The sequence below is a fragment of the Trachurus trachurus genome (assembly GCF_905171665.1).
Source record: "Trachurus trachurus genome assembly, chromosome: 13".
Lineage (NCBI taxonomy): Eukaryota > Metazoa > Chordata > Actinopteri > Carangiformes > Carangidae > Trachurus > Trachurus trachurus.
This window is the reverse complement of record NC_139892.1, coordinates 22603636-22627394: the sequence shown is the minus strand read 5'-3', so window position 1 is coordinate 22627394 and position 23759 is coordinate 22603636. Positions and strand designations below refer to the sequence as shown.

The window sequence follows — 23759 nt, the reverse complement described above, 5'->3', positions numbered from 1 at the left end:
ATAAATTATTTGAATCCCCCAAACGGCAGCGGGGGCGTCGCTAGGCTTTTGGAAAATACATCATGCAATATTTCTGCCTGCAACTTCTTGACACTGGGAAATACTAAAGTTTTCATCTGATCAGACCCCGAATGCAGCGCAGAGACAGAAAAAAGGAACAAGCTTTTCACTCTGTTGGTTATTTAAGGGTCACACAGTGGTTTCACTTCTGTGTACTTCACTGTCCTGCTGATCGTTTTTCCTAATCATCAGTTCTCAGATCCAGTTCCTACTTTCACTTTGTTCCTGTGAACATCCTGCAGCAGGGAGACGATAGCCCATCACCGCCTGCGCTTACTTCACTGTCATGTCACTGTGGTCATACGCTGTGTTGAAGTGCTGCTCTGTACTGAACAGTCACTGCTCTGACTGTGTTTTGCTTCTCAGGCTACAGGCTGCTCTGACCTGTGAGGCTGCTTTCAAAAACCTCTGTCGTTTTCATTAAGGTTCAAACTGAGTAAAAGGACCTAAAGTGTCTAAGCGCCATTATCAGAGCAGAGAAAAGAAGCTTCAGTGCTTCCTCTGTCATCTAAAACTGATTTGGTAAAATGATCAGCAGGAACGTGAAGGTCATGTGATCCGTCATAAACCAGATCACCTGACTGACCTCCTCCACAGGAAACAGAGCAGGAAGACTTTCAGCACTTGTTCCCTTCTGACCCTTTTTATCGGCAGTGTCTGCAACACAAACTCACAACTCCCCGACACACAAAAAACAAACCAAACAGGATGTGGCAGCTGAAGAAGACGAAACAGAAAAAACAGCTCTTCTCTCTGTATGGACAGAACGACACGGAAAAGAAGAAGAAGCGCAACGTGTTGAAAGTGCGAAAGTTTTTGCATTCATTGAGTAATGAAAGGAAGTGAAGATTTCTACATGGCTTAAAGCTTTGGAGTTCTCAGCGCTCGCTCGACTCGGAAAACACTTCGTCATCATCGTGACAGAAATGATGGTGGTGATGATGATGATTACAATGTGGCGATGAAGAGTAGGTGTGCTAGCCTCCCAGCGCCGTTTCAGCAGGGCTTTTTGCATAAAATGTAAATCATCATCATCAACGTCCTGATTTTTTTTTCGTTTTCAAACAAGCCCTCCCCCTTTTTGATTTAAAATATACGAGCAAGAAGATTTTTTCCCGTTTTTTTTTTTTTTTTTTTTTAAGCTTCTTTTTTTTTCTTTTTTTCGTTGTTGTCGCCATCGTCGTCGTGGCGGTTGTTGTAGTTGGTGTGGTTGTAGTTGCTGTTGTTGCTGAACAGAGGGAGTGTTAAAATGGGAGTTCGCCTCCTCCTCCTCCTCCTCCTCCTCCTCCTGTGGGGGGGCGCTGCAGGCTATGACCCGTCCTGCTCTGTGGTGTCCTCCTGTCGCTGCGCCTCACCCTCCAGACCTCCCCGCTCCTCGCTGTTCATTGTCGGGCTCCGTGAGGATTTCTGCAGCTTCTCCTCAAGCTCGTGCAGTGACGGCTCCTTATACATACAGACTGCAGGGGGAGGAGAAACCATATGTTATAAACCTCAGAGTTATTGTGACGTCACAGCATGTAGGTCGTTAAGAGGTAGAAGTAAAGTGGTAGAGACAACAGTAATAAGAGGCTGAAATCATGAACTAGTGACTGAGCAAACTTTGAATATACAGTACAGTAGTGAATATACTTGTGGTAGTGCATATGCAGATATGTTCACTACAAAATGAATGCACAGGTGTGTTTATATATATATTAATTTCTAGGTGTTTATATTTCAGTCATTTGCATGATTTGTGTGAATCAAATAAGGGGGAATACAAAGAAAAAAAACAAATATAGACATAAAATGTTGATTTAAATGGTGGAGTTAATAAATAAGGGAAATAATACAAAGGTAAATAAATGGAGAAACAAATTCAAAAGGTTTGTGCAACTGATTAATGCCTTATAATGCATTATTTGCATTATTTTTAATAGAAAATGCATCAAATGGAAAGAAATAGAAAGAAAGAAAATACGCCCAACCCTGTGTAATATAAACCTGTAAACACATCTGCATATTTTATTGAAATATTTCTGTTCGTATATGTATGAATTTATGCCATATACGTATATATTTCACCTATTTAAGAATTTGGCAGAATTCTTCAGTTCTCCCTATGTAATATTCAGGTGTGACACACAGTATTCGTGTTATACAGGAAGAGGAGAGAAGGAAAGGAAAGGGGGGAGTTAAAATGAGGAAAGTAAGAAAACCTGGGAGCAGTGAGATGTGGAGAGATTGAAGGACAAATTATAAAGAGGAGGTGGCGGGGGGAGACAGAGCAGCTGAAAGCAGAGACGGAGCTTCATGTTTCCTAATAAACCTCCATCTGTGATATTAGAGCTTCAGTGTGTCCTCACAGGAGTTCCTGCAGGACGACCTCCACCTTCATCTCCACCTCCACTGACCTTCAAACTCTACAAACACCTTTCACCCTTCTCACTGACATATTGTTTGTGTGCTTTAACCAACAACAACCAGCAACCCTTAAGAATTATGTACAAAATGATGCCTTGCTGATTTCATAACTTGGTCATTCACTTATACAGTAATTAATCTTTTTTTTTAGCCGGACTGGTTGGTTACAGCTTCAAACATTTAGATTCAAGAAGATTCAACAATTCCCTTCTATGATTTGTTTATTTACTGAGACATTAACCTCTGTACCTTTAATTACTGTAACAATTGGAAATGTTTAATTAGTGTTCTGAAACTTTAAAAACCAGTGTCACAATTTGTAAAGAAATATTTCTAAAAAATAAGATTTGATACTTCTGGGTTTTGTGATAATGTTATATATATGATATGATATCTGCATTTTAACGTGTTTATGAAACAAAAAGCTACTGGCAATGTTACATAGATCTAAGGTTCAGATAGAGATGTGTTATTTTTAGTGTAAAAAGTATCTATCTCGATTTTCTGCACTGCACAATCCATCATGTAGATCAGGGTGGAGGTAGGCTGATAGTTTCAGTGTGCTTGACCATGGCCTAGCATTTTCATGCAACATAACTTCTGGTGTTGTTTGTGTCCACTGGTGAGTCTGTCTCACCTTCGATGGGTCTGGGGACAAAGTGTGAGCAGGGTTTGGTTTTCTTCACTCGGTTTCCTTTCATGATGACTCCGTCCTTGTTGAGGCCCAGGAACCAGGCTCGGCCTGACTCATGCTGCCGGTACAGCGTGGACGAGTAGATGACGTAGTAGTTCTCAAACACTGACTCTTTGAACTTACACTCTGCTGTGAACACATCCTGGCACACACACACACACACACACACACACACACACACACACACACACACACACACACACACACACACACACACACACACAGAAAACAAACTTGCATTTAGTGTAATTAAACTTTTTCAATTAGTATTTAAACAATACTCAACAAATGCCTATAAATTCAATATCTGCTTGAATGTTTGCTCCTCAGCTGTTTTCATTTTTCATATCATTTTTATTTTCAACATTTTTTTCATATTTCATTTTACTGTCAATATTTTTGATATGATTTTCTGTAAATTTAAATGTGGCTGCAGCAGAAAAGCACAATGTTTTTTTTTTCATCATTCTGTTTTGGTTGTGTTTTTGAACTGTTTTGAAGGAAGTTTGTTAGTATTTGAAAAATGTGTTGTACAAGTTTAGTGTTTTGCAGGTGGTGGACTACCGTGGTTACTGATTTCATTTTGTGTGAAAGCAATGAAAAGTGATTCACAGTTTGTTTCACGTGGACTTCTGTTTTGCAGACTGTGTTAAGAGTTTTGAAAATTAATTTTAAAATGTTACACTTTTCTCCAGATATCACAGGTGTGAATGTTGGTGTGTGTGTGTGTGTGTGTGTGTGTGTGTGTGTGTGTCTGTGTGACCCCCGGGATATAACAGGTGGGCAAGGAGGACCAGAGAGTCAATCAGAGCAGAACAAACACACACAAAGCAAACACCTGTTCCAACACTGAACACCCGTAGTTACTGCAGGGCAGGGGGAGAAACTTCTCTAACCTGTCCCTCAGTTTGTCCTTCCAGGCCTCCGTCACTTTCTAAAGATGGCTATCAAGGAGCCAGCATCTCCTTTGTATTTCCCAACCATGATAGTATTCTGGCTCCATATAGCCTAATAACAGCCATGTTTAGGACTGTTTGGCCTTGGTGTAGGTGTGAGCTCTGTGGCCGATTGTGGTGAGGAATTGGGTAAATTGGGTATATATAACACAAATTTTCAGTTTTGTTTTGTGGAGTCAAAAAGTGACTGACAACTTTAATATTACATTCTGCTATCTGGGCTGTGTTAATTTTAGCAAGCAGCATAACCATAACTACTGATGACAACACAGAAGCCAGAAGAAGAAGAACAAGAAGAGGAGAAGGAGATGGAGAAAGAAGTAGGGTGAGGAACCAGAAGAAGGCTGAGGAAACAGATGGAATAGACAATGAAAGCTGGGTTTTTTGCCTCTCAGCAGGCTGCCTGCATCACATATCACTGTGCTGTAATTCAAATAAAAAGTGTTTAGACAGAAGAGCCTCACACACTAGAACTTCACTTTTAACTGTCTGAGAAAAGGAGCTTGGCTCTGTGAGAGGATAGATTCACTCCAGATAAGTTTTAGGTATAGCTGCACAGAAGAAGAAGAATTTAGTCTAGTTTATCACAACTAATGCTCCACCTCCATCTGCCTCTGGTTGCGGATTCATACGGTATCTCGATAGTAAAATCTGAAGTGTAAGGCTTGAGTTGGTCCTGATTAACAGGAGCCTACTGAACCCAGTGACATGCAAAGTACCTCAAATCACTGAGGGCTTGTGGGTAACAATGAAATTAACTTTGGCGCTTGGGTGAAAAATGTGTCTGGAACCTTGATTTGAGAAACCACTACAGATGCAGGAGGGATAGTTTAGGTAACATAGTTTGATGTCATCTGCATATGGTGAGCTTTTATTTTATTTTTATTGTTAATCCCAGACCATAATTACATAAAACAGCTCACATCATCAGCCTCTCAGGACTAATTTCATTAACTTTTTTATTTTTTATTTCAAATAACATATTGATGTAAAAAGCCCAGTGAGAACTCCTCCCTATAGATCTCCATTAACAGGAAACGTGATAAAAGATGAAAAGTTTATCAGACAAAAGACATAGTGGTTGTTACAGTTACGTAATTGTATCTGCCTTTGTTTGCGATACTGCAATAGTCCTAGCTACAGCACCATGCCTGTCTGCATTCATCATGGATGATCGATGGATGCCATCCATTCAACTATTTTAAAGGAGGTACACACGTGTTGTCACGGACTTTATAGTACTTTAACAGATCATCATTTTACCTTTGTTTTGATGCCTTTCAATTTATTTATGTTCAGCTCAACACAGCAGATGTCCTCGCATGACAGAGAAGCTCAGAGAAAACATATCTACTGTATCATCCCTGTTGTTTCCCTCCGCTTCCATTACTCCATCTCCTCTCTTATGCTGTGCACACAGCAGCTGAAGAATTGCATTTTAAAATTTTATGGAAGGCACAGACTTGAATAATGGATGGTGGACAGACTTGCTGAGGAAATGCAGCAATGCAATGACTGTGGCTGCGCTCTGTCGACACGGCAGACCGATCAGGCCTGTCCTGTCCATTGTCATCATCATTAACTCTTATGGTTATGGTTGTTATGAGTATTATTGTTTTCTCAACTGTCCATCAAGATTTTCCAAACAAATTGTGTCTGAAAATGGATGTTCTTGTACCATGACTACTGTATATAGATAACTCTGAGTGTCCTTGAACAAGACAGTAAAGGTGCTTCAAGTCCACAGACTCAGTTCAGTGATGATGGAGAAAATGAAAGGAACTTTTACTTTAAGGCTAGAGCTGCAGTCTTTTATTCTTTTATGTTGTATGAACAGCTAAAAATAATGGGCAGCTAATTTTACTTCAGCAGCACATGAGTGGACAAGAATACTCAATCAGATCACCCACTGACATCTTAGTCATCTGAACCATGTCTGGACTATTTGGAAAAATAAGATGATTTACATTTTAAGTCTTACTAAACTCCAATCGGTCCACTTCACAAGTGTTTCAAATGATTTTCTACAGCTTTACGGTGAAAGCCCTCTTGTCTTCTTCACAGCAAAAGCCCTTTTCTTAAATAGCATTAAAATTGCTTCACAGTAAAATCACTTCATCTGAAAGCAAGGCAGTAAATAAAACCTGGAGGGCTAACCTTTTGAGTATTTTTTACGTAAGTGTCATTTAGCAAAAAAAAATACCTTAAGTGTAATGCACATTATAATATTAGAATGAATAACATTTTATCTGGTGTTCATAAAATGTTTTAAATTAAAAGTTTTAAAATAAGTATAGTTTTAAAAATTCTTGGAGTCATTCACACAGGGTTGGTTTTTCTTACTGATGTGTAGAGGAATCCCTCTGCATTCATGGCCACGTAGAGTCCAGCCTTCACTCCCTGAATGGCCACAACTCTCAAACCCACTGGGATCAGGTTAAACAGAGCTGCGGGGCAAGAGACATAGACACACACAGAAAGAGAGAGAGAGGGAAAGAGACAGTTGATTACTGCAGACATAGAAAGAGGTCAGAATGAAGCATTGCACCTTAATGCAAAGCTTCATATGTAGCTGAATGAGTGTTAAAAGAGTTAAAACATGTGCCCTAAAATGATCAAACAAAAGTCATACACTATAAGCAACAGCAAATTCATCTTGGGTTTTAAAATAACATCACACTGCAGCACTTTAGACTCAGCCTGTTGGTGTTTAACGGTGGTTAAAGCCTTGTGGATGTGACACTGTGCTTCCAGCAGATAAACTGAGAGAAATAAAGACACTGAATAAAAGAGGGGGGGGGGGGGGTGATGAGAGGTGATTTAATCCTTGGGGACAGAGAGCTGCAGTGTGGGTGAGGATGAGGGGGAGGAGATGGAGGAGGAAGAGGCCTGTGGCGATGGCTGCTGTTAATCCTCCTTTATTTAACTCAGAGACAGAGATGATCTGAGTGAGAGTGTGAGGGAAATCCAAAACATCGCCTCCTCCTCTTCTTGTCCTCTTTTTCTCTTTTTCAAACCAGAGGAGAGGATTTAAAGGAGGCAGGAGGATCTGTAATCCTGAGCTCATCCACTTTCTCTGAAGGATCCAGCAGGAAAAAGACACATCTACAGCTGGTCATCAAACACTGATACTTTCTGCTGCTGAATGAATTGTGGCTGAACTTGGTATCAATTCTCAACTCAGATCCACAATTCAAGTCAACTTTTTGTTTGGATTGAAATTCATATCAGGCAGTCATGTTGCTGTGCTATACACAATACAGACGCCCATGTTAAGATAAGAAAGTTCACAGCTTATTAAATGTTTCGTCAAATATATTTCCCTCCAAGCAGAAAGCTTTTTAATATGACCTGAATGCATTTGAGTATACATGTGAGTATGTAAGTAAGGTGTGCTTAGCAATACTTTATATTGAGCCAAGAAAATGCTTCTTTCTGACATCAGCCTCAGAACAGTATAATGTCTGACAAGCATCACGTGGCAACACACCTTAACCTTGTTTGCCAACTGCCATTTAACAACATTAGAAGATGAACAAGTTGCAACGCACAAGAGGGAAAGACGGCTACTTCTTCCACTTTTCAGGTAAGTTTTCTCTTGTCAGATTTAATTCTGCTAGTAAGGAACAACAGGGTGTTCTGCCTTAGCACAGGCGAACAGGTGAAGGGCCCAGATATTGGCTCATTACCAGTTTTTGTAGTTAGTTTGGTTAATGTTAGGTATCCTTCCCTGGGAAGATAGAAATTGTGCTTGTTACAAACATGTTTTCTGGGAATCAGGACAACTGGGTTTTGTTATAGGCTACATATAGCCCAGTCGTTTGCTAATAACCATCTGGCCTCTCCTTCAGTTTAGAAGGTGTCCTTTCAACAAATGATTTCTGAATAATTTAAAATGGAAGCCAATTTTTTGGCTGTCAAATACTGTCAAGCGCACATGATATGCTGTGAATTAATAATGATATGACTGTTTAATTCTACCAGCCGTTATTCATGAGCGAAATCTTAGTCTTTGAAACAGTTCATCTCTCCACCGTCTTTTTAAAGGCCAGATGAAGAGTGCTGTATATAGCTACAGTACAGCCCATCATCAGACTAAACCGTTAAAATGCTCAAAGTTATGGTGGTGAAATAATTTATTACCAAAATTAGATGGCCTGGTCTATGAAGAATTTCATATTTTTCTCAACAACTGTTTAACTTATTCAATCACGATTGATGACTCCTTGGATCCTTCATTCAAATGAGGGACATGTGAGTAAATGATTGACATGAGGCTTTAAAACAAGACATGTTGTTTCCCTGTAATGCAACAACATGTACATAAAGTGTACACAAAGTGTTAGGGTGTAACACAGTGTGTTGCGGGGTTAGCATATTTGCATCAGGGCTCCAGACTGCCCCTAAATGGGGGCATTTTGCCCCTAAAATTTGAGAGTAAAGTAAAAGTAATTTTTTCATCTACTTGTGCATTTGCAACCAGTAAATCTACCTTCTTTTTTCTACACTGGTGAAATGTGGAAGGGGCGACTCAAAAATCTGGAATCTGTCATTACAGGTGGCAGGCCAATGTGTGTGAGGAGCATGAATGAAAAGGAAATGTGAATATTCGCCATTCTGCCGATTTACGCCCCTCATACCCCTTAATTTTCTGCTTACGCCCCTAAAATTTGAAGTGAGGGGTCACTGTGCTGCTAGTAAAAAAAAAGTTAGTCTGGAGTCCTGTGCATATACAAGGGTTGCCGGGGTGTAGAACTGTATACGGGGTATTAGCATGTGCAGAGGATGTACATTGGGAGTTAACATGTATAACACAGGGGGTTAGCATGTACATGCAATGCTAACGTATGAGTGTTCGCATGCACACGCATGAGTGTTAATGGGTAACATGAGCCCCGTTTCCAGTCCTGTTTCCACTGGAGGAAATTTTACGGGGCCATTGGTGTATGTCTTCATAGCAGGAAGCACCCCCGAAGGATAATCTCGCAGAACTTTTACGGGGGCTAAACGAGTCCCTGCCTCAAGATAGGTAGATAAAAGGTAGAAAGTGTCTACACTGTCAGAAAAAAAACAACAAAAGCAGTAAAAAAAGACATGATGTATGATAAATGGACAGACGACGAGGTGCAGGCATTAGTCTACTTGCCAGCCCATAGGGTAGTGACCAGATTTAAACCGCCAGTGGGCCGATTTTGATGGATTTCAATCTGGTCCCTTCCGGTTTAGACAGCCATTTTGAATTTTGAAAATGTCAGAAATGGATTCAGCATCATCAATAACCCCTAAAACCACTCCAATATTGCCCAGATCAGCCAAGTCAATTTTGTTGAAATATTGCCCATAAAGGAAATTATGCTAATTTATGCTAATTATGGCAATTGTGCTAATTGCCCAATATATATAAATTAGCATCCGGCAGTTTCTGAATACTGGGGACCCATACTATCTATTTCTAACATAAAACTTTGGGGTACTCAACATTTCCGGGTACTCATTTTTGGCAAGTAGACTACATTGCTATGGCTCAGTCAAAACTGTTGCACAACTGTATGGCTGTAGTGTTGCTGTGCTGTGTGTGTGTGTGTCTGTGTGCTGTCCCTCCCAGGGACCACCCCACATAAAAGCGGGGGGCAGCGACTGTGAGTGCTGAGCCACAGTTGGGTTGTGTTAGTTGTGTGTGTGCTGCATCGTTGACTCCCTATGGCTGGGAGGGTGTTTATTAATCTTTGTTGTGATTGATTCTTTTTCAGTATCGTTACTTTATTCATGCTAAGGAGTTCTTGTTCTGTTGATATTTACATGGTAGCTCCCCACGTTGTTTTTTTTATTTGGATTCATTAATAAATATAATCCTAATTTGGTCAATCAGTGGTTTCTTTGTTTCTCTTTTTCCCAGTTTATCCATTTTAGCTTCTCCCTGTATCTCCTATAGGCAGGGACATACCAGTGGCAGTGGTTGTGGCTGCAGTGTTGTTACATTGTGTGAGGATGGTGGCGTTTGACATGAATGTGTTTGATTACGTGACAATCAAAACTGTTGCACAACGGTTATGTTGCCTCAAGAGTCTGGTGGGCCCTATACGGGTCCTACGCTGCAGTGGAGACACAGCGGTCTAGAGAGCAGAGTGAAAGGACGTTCCTGTAAAGTTCCTGCCTCTTAAATTTTAACAGGATCTTCCTTAGTGGAAACGGGACTACCGGTATGTATACAGCTGCTGGGTGTTAGCATACAAGTTGCTCGGCATGTACTGTACACGGGGTGTTACATCTACAGTATACAGGGTGGAGTAGAAGCAACGGCAGAGACTCACTGTAGTCACTGTTCTCGTCCTTGTTTCCACTGATGGTTCCATCCGGCTGCATCTGCAGGAAGAAACCCTGCTCACTGAAGAGACGTGTCACGATGCCCTTCAGCTGCGGCTCTGGAACAACAACAACAACACACACTTCAGGATCATGCTGCAAACACAAACTGAGACGTCAGCTTAACATGGGACGGACTCACACAAAACTCATAGTCACATAGCAGCTTTTACAAGACAGCGTTGCCTGTGCAGGTAGTTTAGGATCAGTGATACTGAATCATCATCACGATCTGTACACTCTAAACACACTCACATTTATTATTCAAGTGCAGGGTTTTAGTTTCTGCTCCAGCAGCTACATCTGCTGCTGCTGCCGCTGTCGATGGACACTTTACCTATTCACCCCAAACCACTCTTCCTCCAGAGCTTTTCTGTGTTCTTACGTAGGTTCAACCTCTGGGTTACTTTGATGTTACAGCACCCTTTCTACTTCTTTTAGTGTATCTCACAATTTGTATTAGGTTACAAATAATTCTTCATATCTCTTATACATTTATTGCACATCATCTCATTTCTCTCAACACATATCACCTCACCTAATCACTTCTTCTCTTATATCAAATGATCGCCTCTCATTCTATCACCTCCTCTCTTGTCCTTTCCTTTGGTGTCCTCTTATGTAATTTAGCCTCATTTTACCTCATGTCATCTTTCATCTCATCTAACTTCACCTTATGTCATCCTCTCTCATCTTATTTTATCTCAAGTCATTTTATATTTATTCAACACCTCTTCTTATCGTTTCTCTTCTCAACTCCTATTCACATCTCTGTTTCCCTAATTTCATTTTATTTCTCATTTATTTTTATTTTTTTTATCTCTAATTGACTCTCATGTCATTTTTTCATAGTATTTCAATTTGTCTGAATTGAAATTTAATCTGTCTTTCTCTTCCTCCTCATTTTTCTTCATCATATGCATCTTCTCACTAAATCTCATCTAATCCAATTTACTAATCTGCCTATTTTATATATGATGTTAGCTAAACCACTCTTCTATCTCTACATACTCGTGTTTTCATGTCATCCATTCTCATCTTTTCTTATTTCATCTCTCAAGTTAAACCCTTTCCAAAGTCATCTTATCTCTCCTGCTCTAAATGTATTTAATCTCCTCTTCTTTTAATCTTATTGTCTTCTCAGTTCTTTACCTTATTTCATTCAACCTCATCTCCTTTTCTCTCGTATATCTCCCATGTTGAGTAATTTTAGCTCATCTCTCCTCATCTTATCATGAAATCCCATAATTTCTTATATAATTTCTTAATTTACCTCTTAGATCATCAATCCTACTTCATCTCATCTCTGGTCTCATTTCATAACTTTATCTTCTGGCCATATCTCACATCATCATCATAATTCAGAGGTAACATAAACTACAAAGTGAGTATTTCAGTACTTAAACCCCAGAAGCATCATATTCATCCTTCGACAGCCACACTCTCAGAGCACTCCTTAGCAAAACCTCCTTAAGCCACTCCTAACCATGAATATTTTGACTTTCGACTTCAGCTGAAGGTCCGTCTGACGATGTAAACATGATGGAAGCTACAGTGATGAAGTGATGCTCCAGATGACAATGTGGGCCAGAAGGACTCATCTCTGGCAGAAATAGACCAAAATACTGAGAGACTAATGTGGAGCAGGCTGCTGTGCTACTTAACATTCACACTGACTGACAGACAGACTGATAGATGAACAGACAGACAGACACACAGACGGACTCAACATTTACATTTACAGCCAGGTTCATCACCTTTTAGTGTCCCCTGGAATCACTTTTGCAGCACGTTTGTGTCTTTGAATGTGTGTTTTTACTTGCACTACACTAAGCTCTCAGGGCCACTGTTACAGAGCAGTATTTTACTTACGTAAACAAATAACTGAGCAAGAAAAACTGATTATGAGGTTTATCTGACTCATCTAACTCCTTACCTTGATATTACAAAACATTATTCACTATTTCAATTCAATATCTATTGAAGCTGTATTACAATTCTGTTTTTGCAGTGCAGTAAATGTAAAACACGTAACACCAACACTTGGAACTAAAAGAGGCTTGTGACATTGTGACAGCTCTCTGTGGGTTGAAAGATATCTGAGACACAATTAGTAATCATTTGATCCACTGTTAATAATAAACACTAAAGGAAACATCAAAGTCATCTGGGTGATTTGGTAATGTTACAGTATTTACATTTAGTTTGAGGAGAAATTGGTAATGATGTAAGTGAGACTAATCACTGATCCAGATGCAGAGGTGTTTTTCTGGAGGGAGCTATATTTATGAGTGTGTGTGTGTGTGTGTGTGTGTGTGTGTGTGTGTGTGTGTGTGTGTGTGTCACTGTTTGAGGATGAGCTGTGAGTTTTAACACATTTGTGAGGCTGCAGGGGCAAAAACACTTCATCACATGCTGCTTCCTGAATCAGGCTAAGACGAAAATGACACTTCCTTTAAAACAGAGCCTTGAAGTAACAAACCAGAGCCATGTTTCAGCTGATGACAGCAGGACTGGTTCAACCGCTCAACAACTTTCAAATACAATATAAACTGTCCCTTACAGAAAAATCACATGAACTTCACATGTGAAGTTCGTGTGACAGAGGCTCTGACGCAGACAGCAATGTATTTTTCATTTGGGATTTTTTATTTGATTCTTCTACCTTTCATTTTTCACACTGTTGTTTTGTGTAGTAAATGTAAAGTGAAATGGAAATATATTTTGGTCAACATGGTTTACATGGTTTTATTGCTGCTCGTCTGGACCAGACAGTCTCGTGCTGGTGGCAGCAGTCAACTGCTGAAACACTAAACAGTTAAAAAAAAACAGCAACGGTAACCAGATTGGTAAAAAAAACAACAAAAAAACAAAACACACTCTTCTTGTCTGATTGACCATTCAAGCCACACTTATCACCCAGATACACAGCACTTACTTTACCCCACACACTCACACACCGCGGGCAGTTCGGGGTTCAGTATCTTGCCCAAAGACACTTTGAAATGTGGATAAGAGCCAGATCATCAACCCTCATTAGTGGATGACCGCCGGTCTACCTCCCGAGCCACAGTCATTCTGCACTGGTTAAGAAAACCGTTCCTCTCTAGAGCTAATTTCTGTTTCTTGTTGACTCACTGACAATCAGAAGTGAATGAATGACATATTGAATCTGAAATTGGGATGCATGGTTTCAAGAAGTGCTTAATTTCCGTCCACAGTTTTGTGAAACCATGCAGAGAAAAACCCGAAAAACCTGTGTATTTGTGATGAAGTCATTTGTAGTAGCGCTGAGCAGCGACAGGCTTGTTTGCAACCAGCATGGCAGCCTTGGTGAAACATCAAAGGAAGAGAAAATGCTGATGTTGAACTAAACACACCCAGTGATTCAGTGATTACTTCACCAGCTGTAGATATTTCTTAGACTGTGTGGGAAATCTTCAATGAAGTTGAGGAAGTGAAACGTATCTGGACTATGAACTGTGAAGGAGCTGACCAAGCAGAAGCTCTGCACAACAATTCCTCCAAGAGGCCTTGTTGGATTGCCAAGAGAACATGAAGCGGCGGTCAAGTGGCAGTGGTGGGGTGTAGGCTGGTCGTCAAAGACGTCATGTTTGTGTTAATGATAAAAGGCGCTGTAAATGACCTTTAATATGAGCATAGTATTTTTATAAATGTGTTTTTATGTTTACTTAGTAACATTCTTTAAAGCCAGGCTTTTATTTTTTATACATTAAGCAGACGGATATTCAGTGCTCTTATTTTGAAAGCGTCTCGCCGAGACCTCGTACTTCCGGTGCTTCGGAGTTTACGGCAGAAGGAAAAGTATGTCTGCAAGGCTAAAGGAATGTCTTCAATGCTAAAAGCAAGCAAAGTGTGCCTAACCCACATAAAACGCCCTAGCACCTGGCTAATAAGGGGCACAAGGTTTGTTTTGTTACCATTTCATGCTATATTTATGTCCGGCTCGAGTTTGGTTGCCGTGGATATTTTCATGCATAAAACATATTGTGGTTAGCGGTAGCTACTATTAGCATCGGCGAGCTGCCGTGTCGGTCTGTATTGAAGTGAGATGAAGCTATAAGCTAACTCGTAGGTTGTTTTGGTAATGCAACAGGACGTATTTTGTCTGTTTTATATAAGGTCTGCTAAGGTTAAAAACTGTTTATTGGGTTAAAAACGAACGGTTAAAAATGCTAATTTCATGTCAAATATAGTTTTATATTGCACTCTATGTGAGGTTGTCTTTCAGTTAAAATGTGAATTTTCCCTCATGACTGTAACATCAATCGTAGCAGTTAAAATATATATTTAAATTCATGGAGTAAAACCTGTGAGTCTACAATAAGTTTATTAGATAAAAAGAGAGTCAACTTACATGATTGTTTGTGATAAAGGCAGTTAAAGGTAATTACAAGTAAGAGTAAAGGTAACTGTATTTTGTTTTCTTCTTTTCATAGCTCTTACGGTGTGTTTGCATTGAATACGGTCCAAGGAATAAACCATTGTGAACCATCAGTTTGAGAGTCCGACCATCATTTAGCCGGGGATGCTACAGTAAGAGCTTCACCTCATCCGTCACATCACGCCGCTGACCAAGGACAACTGTAGAGGGACCTGATGTGATGGTCAAGGATTGTGGTACCTGCTCACAACATGGAAGCATCAGTAAAGACGCCTCCAGACGACAGAGACTCCGAACAGATGAAGGATAAGGATACTGAAGAGGAGGATCTCCGTCGCTCTGGTCGCCTACGGAATCCCACGGAAAAGATGCTTGCATTTCATGAGGAGGAGGCCCACAAAAAGGAGAAAAGGTTGACTCACATTTATGAACAATGGAAGATCCAGGCACGTAAGGCTAGAGAACAGTTAAAGTTAAACATTCCTGAAAGTGACATTGCAACTCTTATAGACACACTAGAAGAAGGAAAAAACTGTGTTATAAACCTGTACATAGACATCAGAGCTCACCTCACTCCGTCTAATGAGACAAGACGTCGTATTGATGCCTGTGAGGCAGTTACAAGGGACATTGTTAAAATTGCTCTTGAAAGGATATCAGGCATAGATGGAGAATTTGATAGTGAAGCTGTAAGGCAACGTCTTCATGAGCTTCTTAACAGAGACTACGCTCGCTCCATCTACGGATCCACAGCTTCACCTCCAAGTCAACACTCAAGTAAAGGTTCCAGTCAACACTCTGTCATAGCAGCAAAAAGAGCAGACGCTGCAGCAGAATTAGCAGCAAAGGAAGCAGAGTATGAAGTGTTATTGAAGGAGGAGAAACAAAAAGAAAAGATGCAAGTCTTAGAACGTGAGTTGGAAAGATTAAAGGCAGAGAAGGGCATTAAAGCTGCACGAGCTAGGTTCACAACTTATGATCAAGAAGTAATGCAGGAAGCAAGTGTTCATTCTGTAGATCAGATGAGAACGAGAGAACATCAGTTTGTGTATCCTCCTCCTTCAGCTCTCATACAGCAGCCCACCGATATCACAATGACAGCATCACCTGCAAGGACAGATGTAAGTTATCTGGCTCAGGCAGTCCAAGATAGCATAGCTCTGAACAGGCTCCCAATGCCAGAACCGTCTGTATTTACTGGTGACCCTATCCAGTTCATTGAGTGGAAGGCTTCCTTCACATCCCTCATAGACAAAAAGAACATTGCTTCAGCTGACAAATTACATTATTTGAAAAAATATGTAGGAGGTCCAGCTCGAAAGACACTTGATGGCATATTTTATAGAAATGATGATGAAGCCTACAAAGATGGATGGAACCGTCTCAACCACAGGTATGGTCAGCCGTTTGTTATACAAAAGGCATTCAGGGAAAAACTAACAAACTGGCCAAAGGTCCATCCAAGAGATGCTGAGGGACTTAGAGCATTCGCTGATTTCTTACACTCATGTCTGGAAGCCATGCCTTATGTTAAAGGTCTGAACATTTTGAACGATTGTGAAGAAAACCAGAAATTGGTCCAAAAGCTACCTGATTGGGCAGCATCACAGTGGAACCGCAAGGTCACTCAAGTCATGAGAGTTGACCAGGAGTTTCCCAGCTTCCGGGAGTTTGTCTTCTTCATTGTAACGGAGGCAGAAATTGCATGTAATCCTATTACTTCATTCCACGCTCTCCACTCATCAGAGGCTAACTCATCACGTCATCTGAAAGAAAAGAAATGTAAATCCAGTGTTTATCACACACAGACAGTTACAGAGAATGAAACACAAGGACAGTTAAGAACAGGTTTAAAGCCACCATGTGTGTTTTGTCAAGACAGTAAACATCAACTTCATCGCTGTCCTGAGTTTAAAGGGAAAGCTCTGGAGGAACGACGGAAATATGTGAAAGAAAAGAAGCTTTGCTATGGCTGCTTGAGGACGGGCCATAACGCCAAGGACTGCCGCAATAGACATTCATGCGACAAATGTAAAGCAAGACATCCTACGCTTCTCCATGATGACACCTACACCAAGGCCAAGCCCACGTCAGTCTCAAATCAAAGTAACACAGAGGAAACAGCAACCACACTGGCTCTCAGTGTGGCAACTAAGGAGCCATCTACCAACACTTCAATGATAGTGCCAGTGTGGGTTTCTTCTGTCAGCAATCCAGGTACGGAAAGACTTGTTTATGCGCTGCTTGATACCCAAAGCGATACAGTCTTCATTGACCAAGAAGTCAGCAATAGTTTACAGACTGAAACTCATCCTGTAAGACTGAAACTAACAACCATGACAGGAAAGGATGCATTAATGCATAGTCAAAGAGTGTCAGGTTTGAGAGTGAGAGGTTACTGCTCTGCTATCCACATTGATCTCCCCCCTGCTTACACCAAGGACTGTATACCAGTGAATCGAACACACATTCCTACCTGTGACACGGCACGGAACTGGAATCATCTCATCAAAATAGCAGATGAAATCCCACCACAGCTGGAATGTGAAGTCGGTCTGCTGATCGGCTACAATTGCTCAAGGGCACTGGCACCACGGCAGGTAATCCTTGGAGGAGATAGCGAACCATATGCAGTTCAGACGGATTTGGGGTGGAGTATCGTAGGCTGTTCACCTCACCACAACTCACCAAGCATCACCAACATGTGTCACAGAGTTTCAGTCAGGGAGCTTCCTCCAGTGACCCCAGCTGAGGCACTCAGGGTTCTCGAGTCTGACTTTAAAGATGCCAATAAGGACGGAAAGACTGTGTCTCAGGATGACATCCGCTTCCTGGATGTGTTAAAGGAAGGGATCAAGAGGAACATTCATGGACATTACGAGATGCCACTCCCCTTTAAAGAGAGACCCTATCTCCCTGACAACAAACAACTGGCGATGGTACGGCTCAGTCACCTTAAAAGAAAGCTGGCGAAGGATGACAAGTACAAAGAACATTATGTGAAGTTTATGAATGAAATCATTGAAAAGGGTGAGGCAGAGGAAGTTCAGGATCAAGGGAAGGAAGGAGAGAAGTGGTACATTCCTCACCACGGAGTGTATCACTCGAAAAAACCTGATAACCCCGCAGACATCGCATCTAGGGGATCAAGCGCAAGTGAGATTCTCACATCAAGCTGGTTCAAAGGACCTCGGTTCTTATGGGAGAAAGAGATACCTCCAGCTACGGATGTTAGCGCAGAAATACAGATTGGAGATCCTGAAGTCAAGAGGATTCAGACTCTAAACACACAGACACGGGAACAGCTGAGTCTCTCAGACCGCCTGTCAAAGTTTTCTTCGTGGTCAAAAGCAACTCAGGCTGTCGCTCGTCTCATTCGTCGTGTCAGACATGATAAGTCAACAGACCACAGCACCGTCCAAGAACGAGAAGACGCACGCTGCATCATCATAAGAGACTTACAGAGACACGCATATCCAGAAGAGTTAAAGTTGCTCAGTAAGGTAACTCAACTTCCCTCTCAGAGTAAACTGTTTCAGATGGATGCTTTTCTTGATCAGGATGGACTCCTCAAGGTGGGAGGAAGACTGAAAAATGCATCACTCCCTACCTCACTGAAGCATCCAGTGATCATACTAAAGAGTCATCCCATCACCAAGGCAATAATTGCTCACTGTCACGAGAAAGTCCAACATCAAGGAAAAGGCTTGACTATTAATGAGATCAGATCAAATGGATTCTGGATTCCAGGAATCAACAGAGCTGTGGCAACGCATCTGCATCAATGTGTTACATGTCGAAAACTCAGAAGATTCACAGAGGAGCAGCGAATGGCAGATTTGCCGTCTGAGCGTGTGGATCCATCACCACCTTTCACCTATTGTGGAATGGACTGTTTCGGTCCGTTTTTCACCAAACAAGGACGCAAGGTACAAAAGAGATACGGACTGCTTTTCACCTGCCTTTGCTGTCGAGCTATCCACATTGAAATGTTAGACGACATGTCGACAGATGCTTTCATAAATGGACTTCGTTGTTTCATTGCAATAAGAGGAGCAGTACGTGACATAAAATGTGACCAAGGAACGAACTTCGTTGGAGCTAAAAATGAACTGAATGAAGCTCTCAAGCAATTGGATGCTGATCGTCTGACTACGTTTTTGGCTGAGAAACAGTGTGACTTCAGCATGAACGCTCCGCATGCAAGCCATGCTGGAGGCGTATGGGAGAGACAGATCCGAACGGTGAGGAATGTTCTTCGTTTAACTCTTTCACCCTCATCAGGCAGGCTGGACGATGCCTCTCTACGGACATTCTTTTATGAGGCAGCAGCTATTGTGAACAGTCGTCCACTCACTGTTGACAACTTAAATGATCCAGATAGTCCAGAGCCGCTAACGCCCAATCACCTACTCACCATGAAACCCACTGCAGCCTTACCACCTCCTGGCAGATTCATCAGAGAGGACATGTATGCTCGTAAGAGGTGGCGCCGTGTTCAGTACCTTGCAGAGCAGTTCTGGGGCCGGTGGAGAAGAGAGTATGTGTACAATATCGCCACCAGACAACGCTGGCATACTCCAAGGAGAAACCTCAAAGTCGGTGACATTGTGATGGAAAAGACAGAAGATCAACCTCGCAACGAATGGAAATTGGCTAAAGTTGTAGAGACAGTAACTGATAAAGATGGACTAGTAAGGAGAGTGAAGATTCGTGTTGGAGATCAGAAGATGGGAAAGGAGGGACAGCGTTCTGGCAAGCCATCCATCGTTGAACGTCCAGTGCAGAAGCTGATCCTGCTCCTAGAGACTGTTTAATCACCCCCTTCACTCCACAACCTATCCTTTACAGTATGAAGAGTTTATGGACATTTTTGACTCAAGCACTAAAGGTTAAAGGTCACATGGTTTAGAAATCATTCATGCTTTACATCTAATAAGGGGATGAAAAACCAGTAATGATTTGGTGGGAGTGTAAATGACCTTTAATATGAGCATAGTATTTTTATAAATGTGTTTTTATGTTTACTTAGTAACATTCTTTAAAGCCAGGCTTTTATTTTTTATACATTAAGCAGACGGATATTCAGTGCTCTTATTTTGAAAGCGTCTCGCCGAGACCTCGTACTTCCGGTGCTTCGGAGTTTACCGGCAGAAGGAAAAGTATGTCTGCAAGGCTAAAGGAATGTCTTCAATGCTAAAAGCAAGCAAAGTGTGCCTAACCCACATAAAACGCCCTAGCACCTGGCTAATAAGGGGCACAAGGTTTGTTTTGTTACCATTTCATGCTATATTTATGTCCGGCTCGAGTTTGGTTGCCGTGGATATTTTCATGCATAAAACGTATTGTGGTTAGCGGTAGCTACTATTAGCATCGGCGAGCTGCCGTGTCGGTCTGTATTGAAGTGAGATGAAGCTATAAGCTAACTCGTAGGTTGTTTTGGTAATGCAACAGGACGTATTTTGTCTGTTTTATATAAGGTCTGCTAAGGTTAAAAACTGTTTATTGGGTTAAAAACGAACGGTTAAAAATGCTAATTTCATGTCAAATATAGTTTTATATTGCACGCTATGTGAGGTTGTCTTTCAGTTAAAATGTGAATTTTCCCTCATGACTGTAACATCAATCGTAGCAGTTAAAATATATATTTAAATTCATGGAGTAAAACCTGTGAGTCTACAATAAGTTTATTAGATAAAAAGAGAGTCAACTTACATGATTGTTTGTGATAAAGGCAGTTAAAGGTAATTTCAAGTAAGAGTAAAGGTAACTGTATTTTGTTTTCTTCTTTTCATAGCTCTTACGGTGTGTTTGCATTGAATACGGTCCAAGGAATAAACCATTGTGAACCATCAGTTTGAGAGTCCGACCATCATTTAGCCGGGGATGCTACAGGCGCCCAGTGCATGGCGTCTCAGGTCCACTTTTATCTGCTTTTTCCTGTTAGGATCCTGAAGCCCCTCCTGATATTTCAGGTCCTCAGTGTGCTGACAACATCACTGAAGATGTTGGATCTACTTTTGGATTGTGGCACCATCAAGCCTTGATGAAATGTGACCAGGTCATGAAGGCAGAAGTAAGATGGAGAGATCAAAACTGTTTTTCATGTTGATTTCTGCTGTAAAGTTGGACATTTTAACATGGGAGTCTCTGGAGACTGACTGTTACAGACTCGTGGTCAACAGAGGAACTGCAGTTTTTCTCACTAAAAAGTAGGTTTCATTTTTCCGCCCCAGTGGTTGATGCTTGGCCTGGGCCATGTACAAACTGACAAGTCTTTGGCACCCTAGTCACATTTCTTATTTTTGCACATTCAGGCTGATGTTACATTTTGACTAACAGAAAAAAATCTGGTGAACCTCCCATTGGTCTCTTTGTGTTTCTAGGTGTAGAGGAGATGTTGAGAGCAGTGGGTCTTCAGTGTGTCAGCAGATGAGTCAGAGCGAATCAGGTCAAATCGAGTGTATGGTTCTTTACAGTTTGTAGAACTAAATGTTCTCAGCAGTGAGCAGCTAAACACAAGGTTCAGTCAGTTGCCACCTGATCTGTTTAATAGCTCTGTATTTTCTTTCTTCTCCTGCGTTTTATTTGAAATGTTAATCCATAAGAAGATATGTTTGTGGTTTTAAGAGCAAAAACTGGAGCTCTCATGACAACAGGTCAGTGGGGGCAGCGTTAGCTCAGTTGATAGAGCTGCCGCCCCATGTTGAGGCTACAGTCCTCACTGCAGGTGGCCCCAGTTTGAATCCCGCATCGGGCAGCCCTTTCCTGCGTGTCATTCCCCCTCTCTACCTCCCCATTTCCTGTCTCTCTCTCTCTCTCTCTCTCTCTCTCTCTCTCTCTCGACTGTGCTATCAATTAAAGGCAATAAAAAGCCCCAAAAATATACTTAAAAAAAAAAAAGGTCAGTGAACCAATCATAAGAGAGGAGGCTCTGATCCTCTCTTGTGATTCTGAATACAGGCTGTGTGCATTTGTCTGGACTGAGGCTTTGATACTTTCACAGTATTAATATGGAACCTAGAGCTGCACTACATTTGGTTGTCTACCTTTATACTGTATGGACCTTTATAGCCGAACACTGTCATACAGCACTGAGTGGGTTTGTAACATCATTTGGATGACTGGAATGAAGGGAGAAAACTTTTCTTAGTCTAGATTAGATTAGATTCAGTCTATGAAGCAGCTCTGAGTCTGTAGACCCACCTGGTTTCCGGCGTACAGGTCTTTTCTTTCCGCTGCAGAAGCGAACCTTGCTGAAAACGCTGAAGATGTGTCTCTCACACAGAGACCTGGGGTCTTTAGTGGGACTTGAGCGCCTCTTATTGGTGGCACCAACCTTGTCACTGTTTGACTCGCGAGCTTGGCGCTTCTGTCGGATCAGGGAGCTGGCGATGGCCGCCGCCATCTCCCTGAGAGGTGGGCGGGGCCACTGAGGACAAAATATCTGCTCCTGCTCTGTGTCCCAGGTCTGAGGATGTTTACGTGTTAGTTCAAAACAAGTGACATGTCAGTCAGTGACTGGTGGAAGCCACCTGGTGTGAGTGAAATGTTTTTCCTGAGAAATGTCTATGGTCGCTCCATGATCAGAAATTGCTCCAGAACATTTAATATCCACTTTGAAAAGCAGCCGACTCCTGATATTCACATGTTCATGTTTTTAAAAAGTCCCAAAGAATCTTTCAACTCTGCAAAATTTAACAATTTAAGTAATGTTTCATGTGTTTTGTCCCCTTTAGTCTCACAATAGGAGTCATTTCTCTCCAATAGACAAAACATTGAACGCTCTGAAACTTTCAGATATTTCCTGTTTCTGTTTCTTTGTTGACGTATTAGTGTAGGTTCACATCATGTAGCTTCAGTTCCCACCAGAGGAGGAGACAAAGCTTCAGTCAATCACCAGAAACTTTCACATTATCTTCTGTTTAAGGAAGATCAGCAAATTTTATATTTACACATATTTTAGCTTTAAAATGATCTCATCACAATATTCATTAGAAATGGAAAATCTGATGCCTGCATCTCCAGATCATGTCATTCAGTTAAAGGTTAATCAAACATGCAAACAGAAGTTGATCGGCGACTGACATGCACAACATTTATGGGACTTAACAACAACTCACAAATCAATAGATCGATTTTGCATTGTAGTTATTGACCAACGGGTAAGTACTCTCAGCTAATGGCGTATGGAAGCTGAAGACTTGTACGATCCTGGTTATAAACGGTGGGAGCATGAGAGAAAGAAGATTGCCCTGCAGGTTTTAGACTCTCCAAAGGACATGACACATGACTGCCGGAGCATCTTGGATTCACTTAATTCCTGTGACGGTCTCTCTTGATGTCTCGCAGAATATATTGTTCTTGGAAACAGGGTTGCCCGTTGATCTGTCTTCAAGATCAGGCCATCAGCAACTTTCAGAGACGTCTCCAGGTCTTCAGAGAATCAGCAGTGATCAGAGGGAGTTGAAAGAAGAAGAACAACGATGATGCTCAACAAACCCAGAGAAATTCACAATAATCCCAGAGAGACGATGAGAAAATCCAGCAGAGAGAAGAGATGATAAACTGGCTGATCACACACACACACACACACACACACACACACACACACACACACACATACACACACACACTGACTCTGTTCTGCTCCAGTTTACTCTACTGTTTTCTCCTGCCTGATCCTCTCCTCCTCCTCGCCCTCCCAGCCTGAGAGCTGCTGAATATGATGAGAGGCTGAGAGAGAGAGAGAGAAGAGAGCATGAGAGAGAAGGAAAAAGAGAGCAGCTGTGACAGAGAGAGAAAGAGAGAGAGAGAGAGAGAGAGAGAGAGAGAGAGAGAGAGAGAGAGAGAGAGAGAGAGAGAGAGAGAGAGAGAG

General features: G+C 41.5%; 1 protein-coding gene across 1 annotated transcript; it reads right to left on the bottom strand.

The window, feature by feature from the left end:
- Nucleotides 1-1368: 1368 nt before the first annotated feature.
- On the bottom strand, nucleotides 1369-22289 carry LOC310996282 (fibroblast growth factor 12-like; the record flags this gene model as incomplete). Its single annotated transcript, XM_083985659.1, has 5 exons — nucleotides 1369-1517; nucleotides 3101-3299; nucleotides 6457-6560; nucleotides 10425-10535; nucleotides 22088-22289. 5 exons carry the CDS (start codon nucleotides 22287-22289, stop codon nucleotides 1369-1371), a joined length of 765 nt encoding a protein of 254 aa, XP_083841785.1.
- Between the last annotated feature and the right edge of the window lie 1470 nt (nucleotides 22290-23759).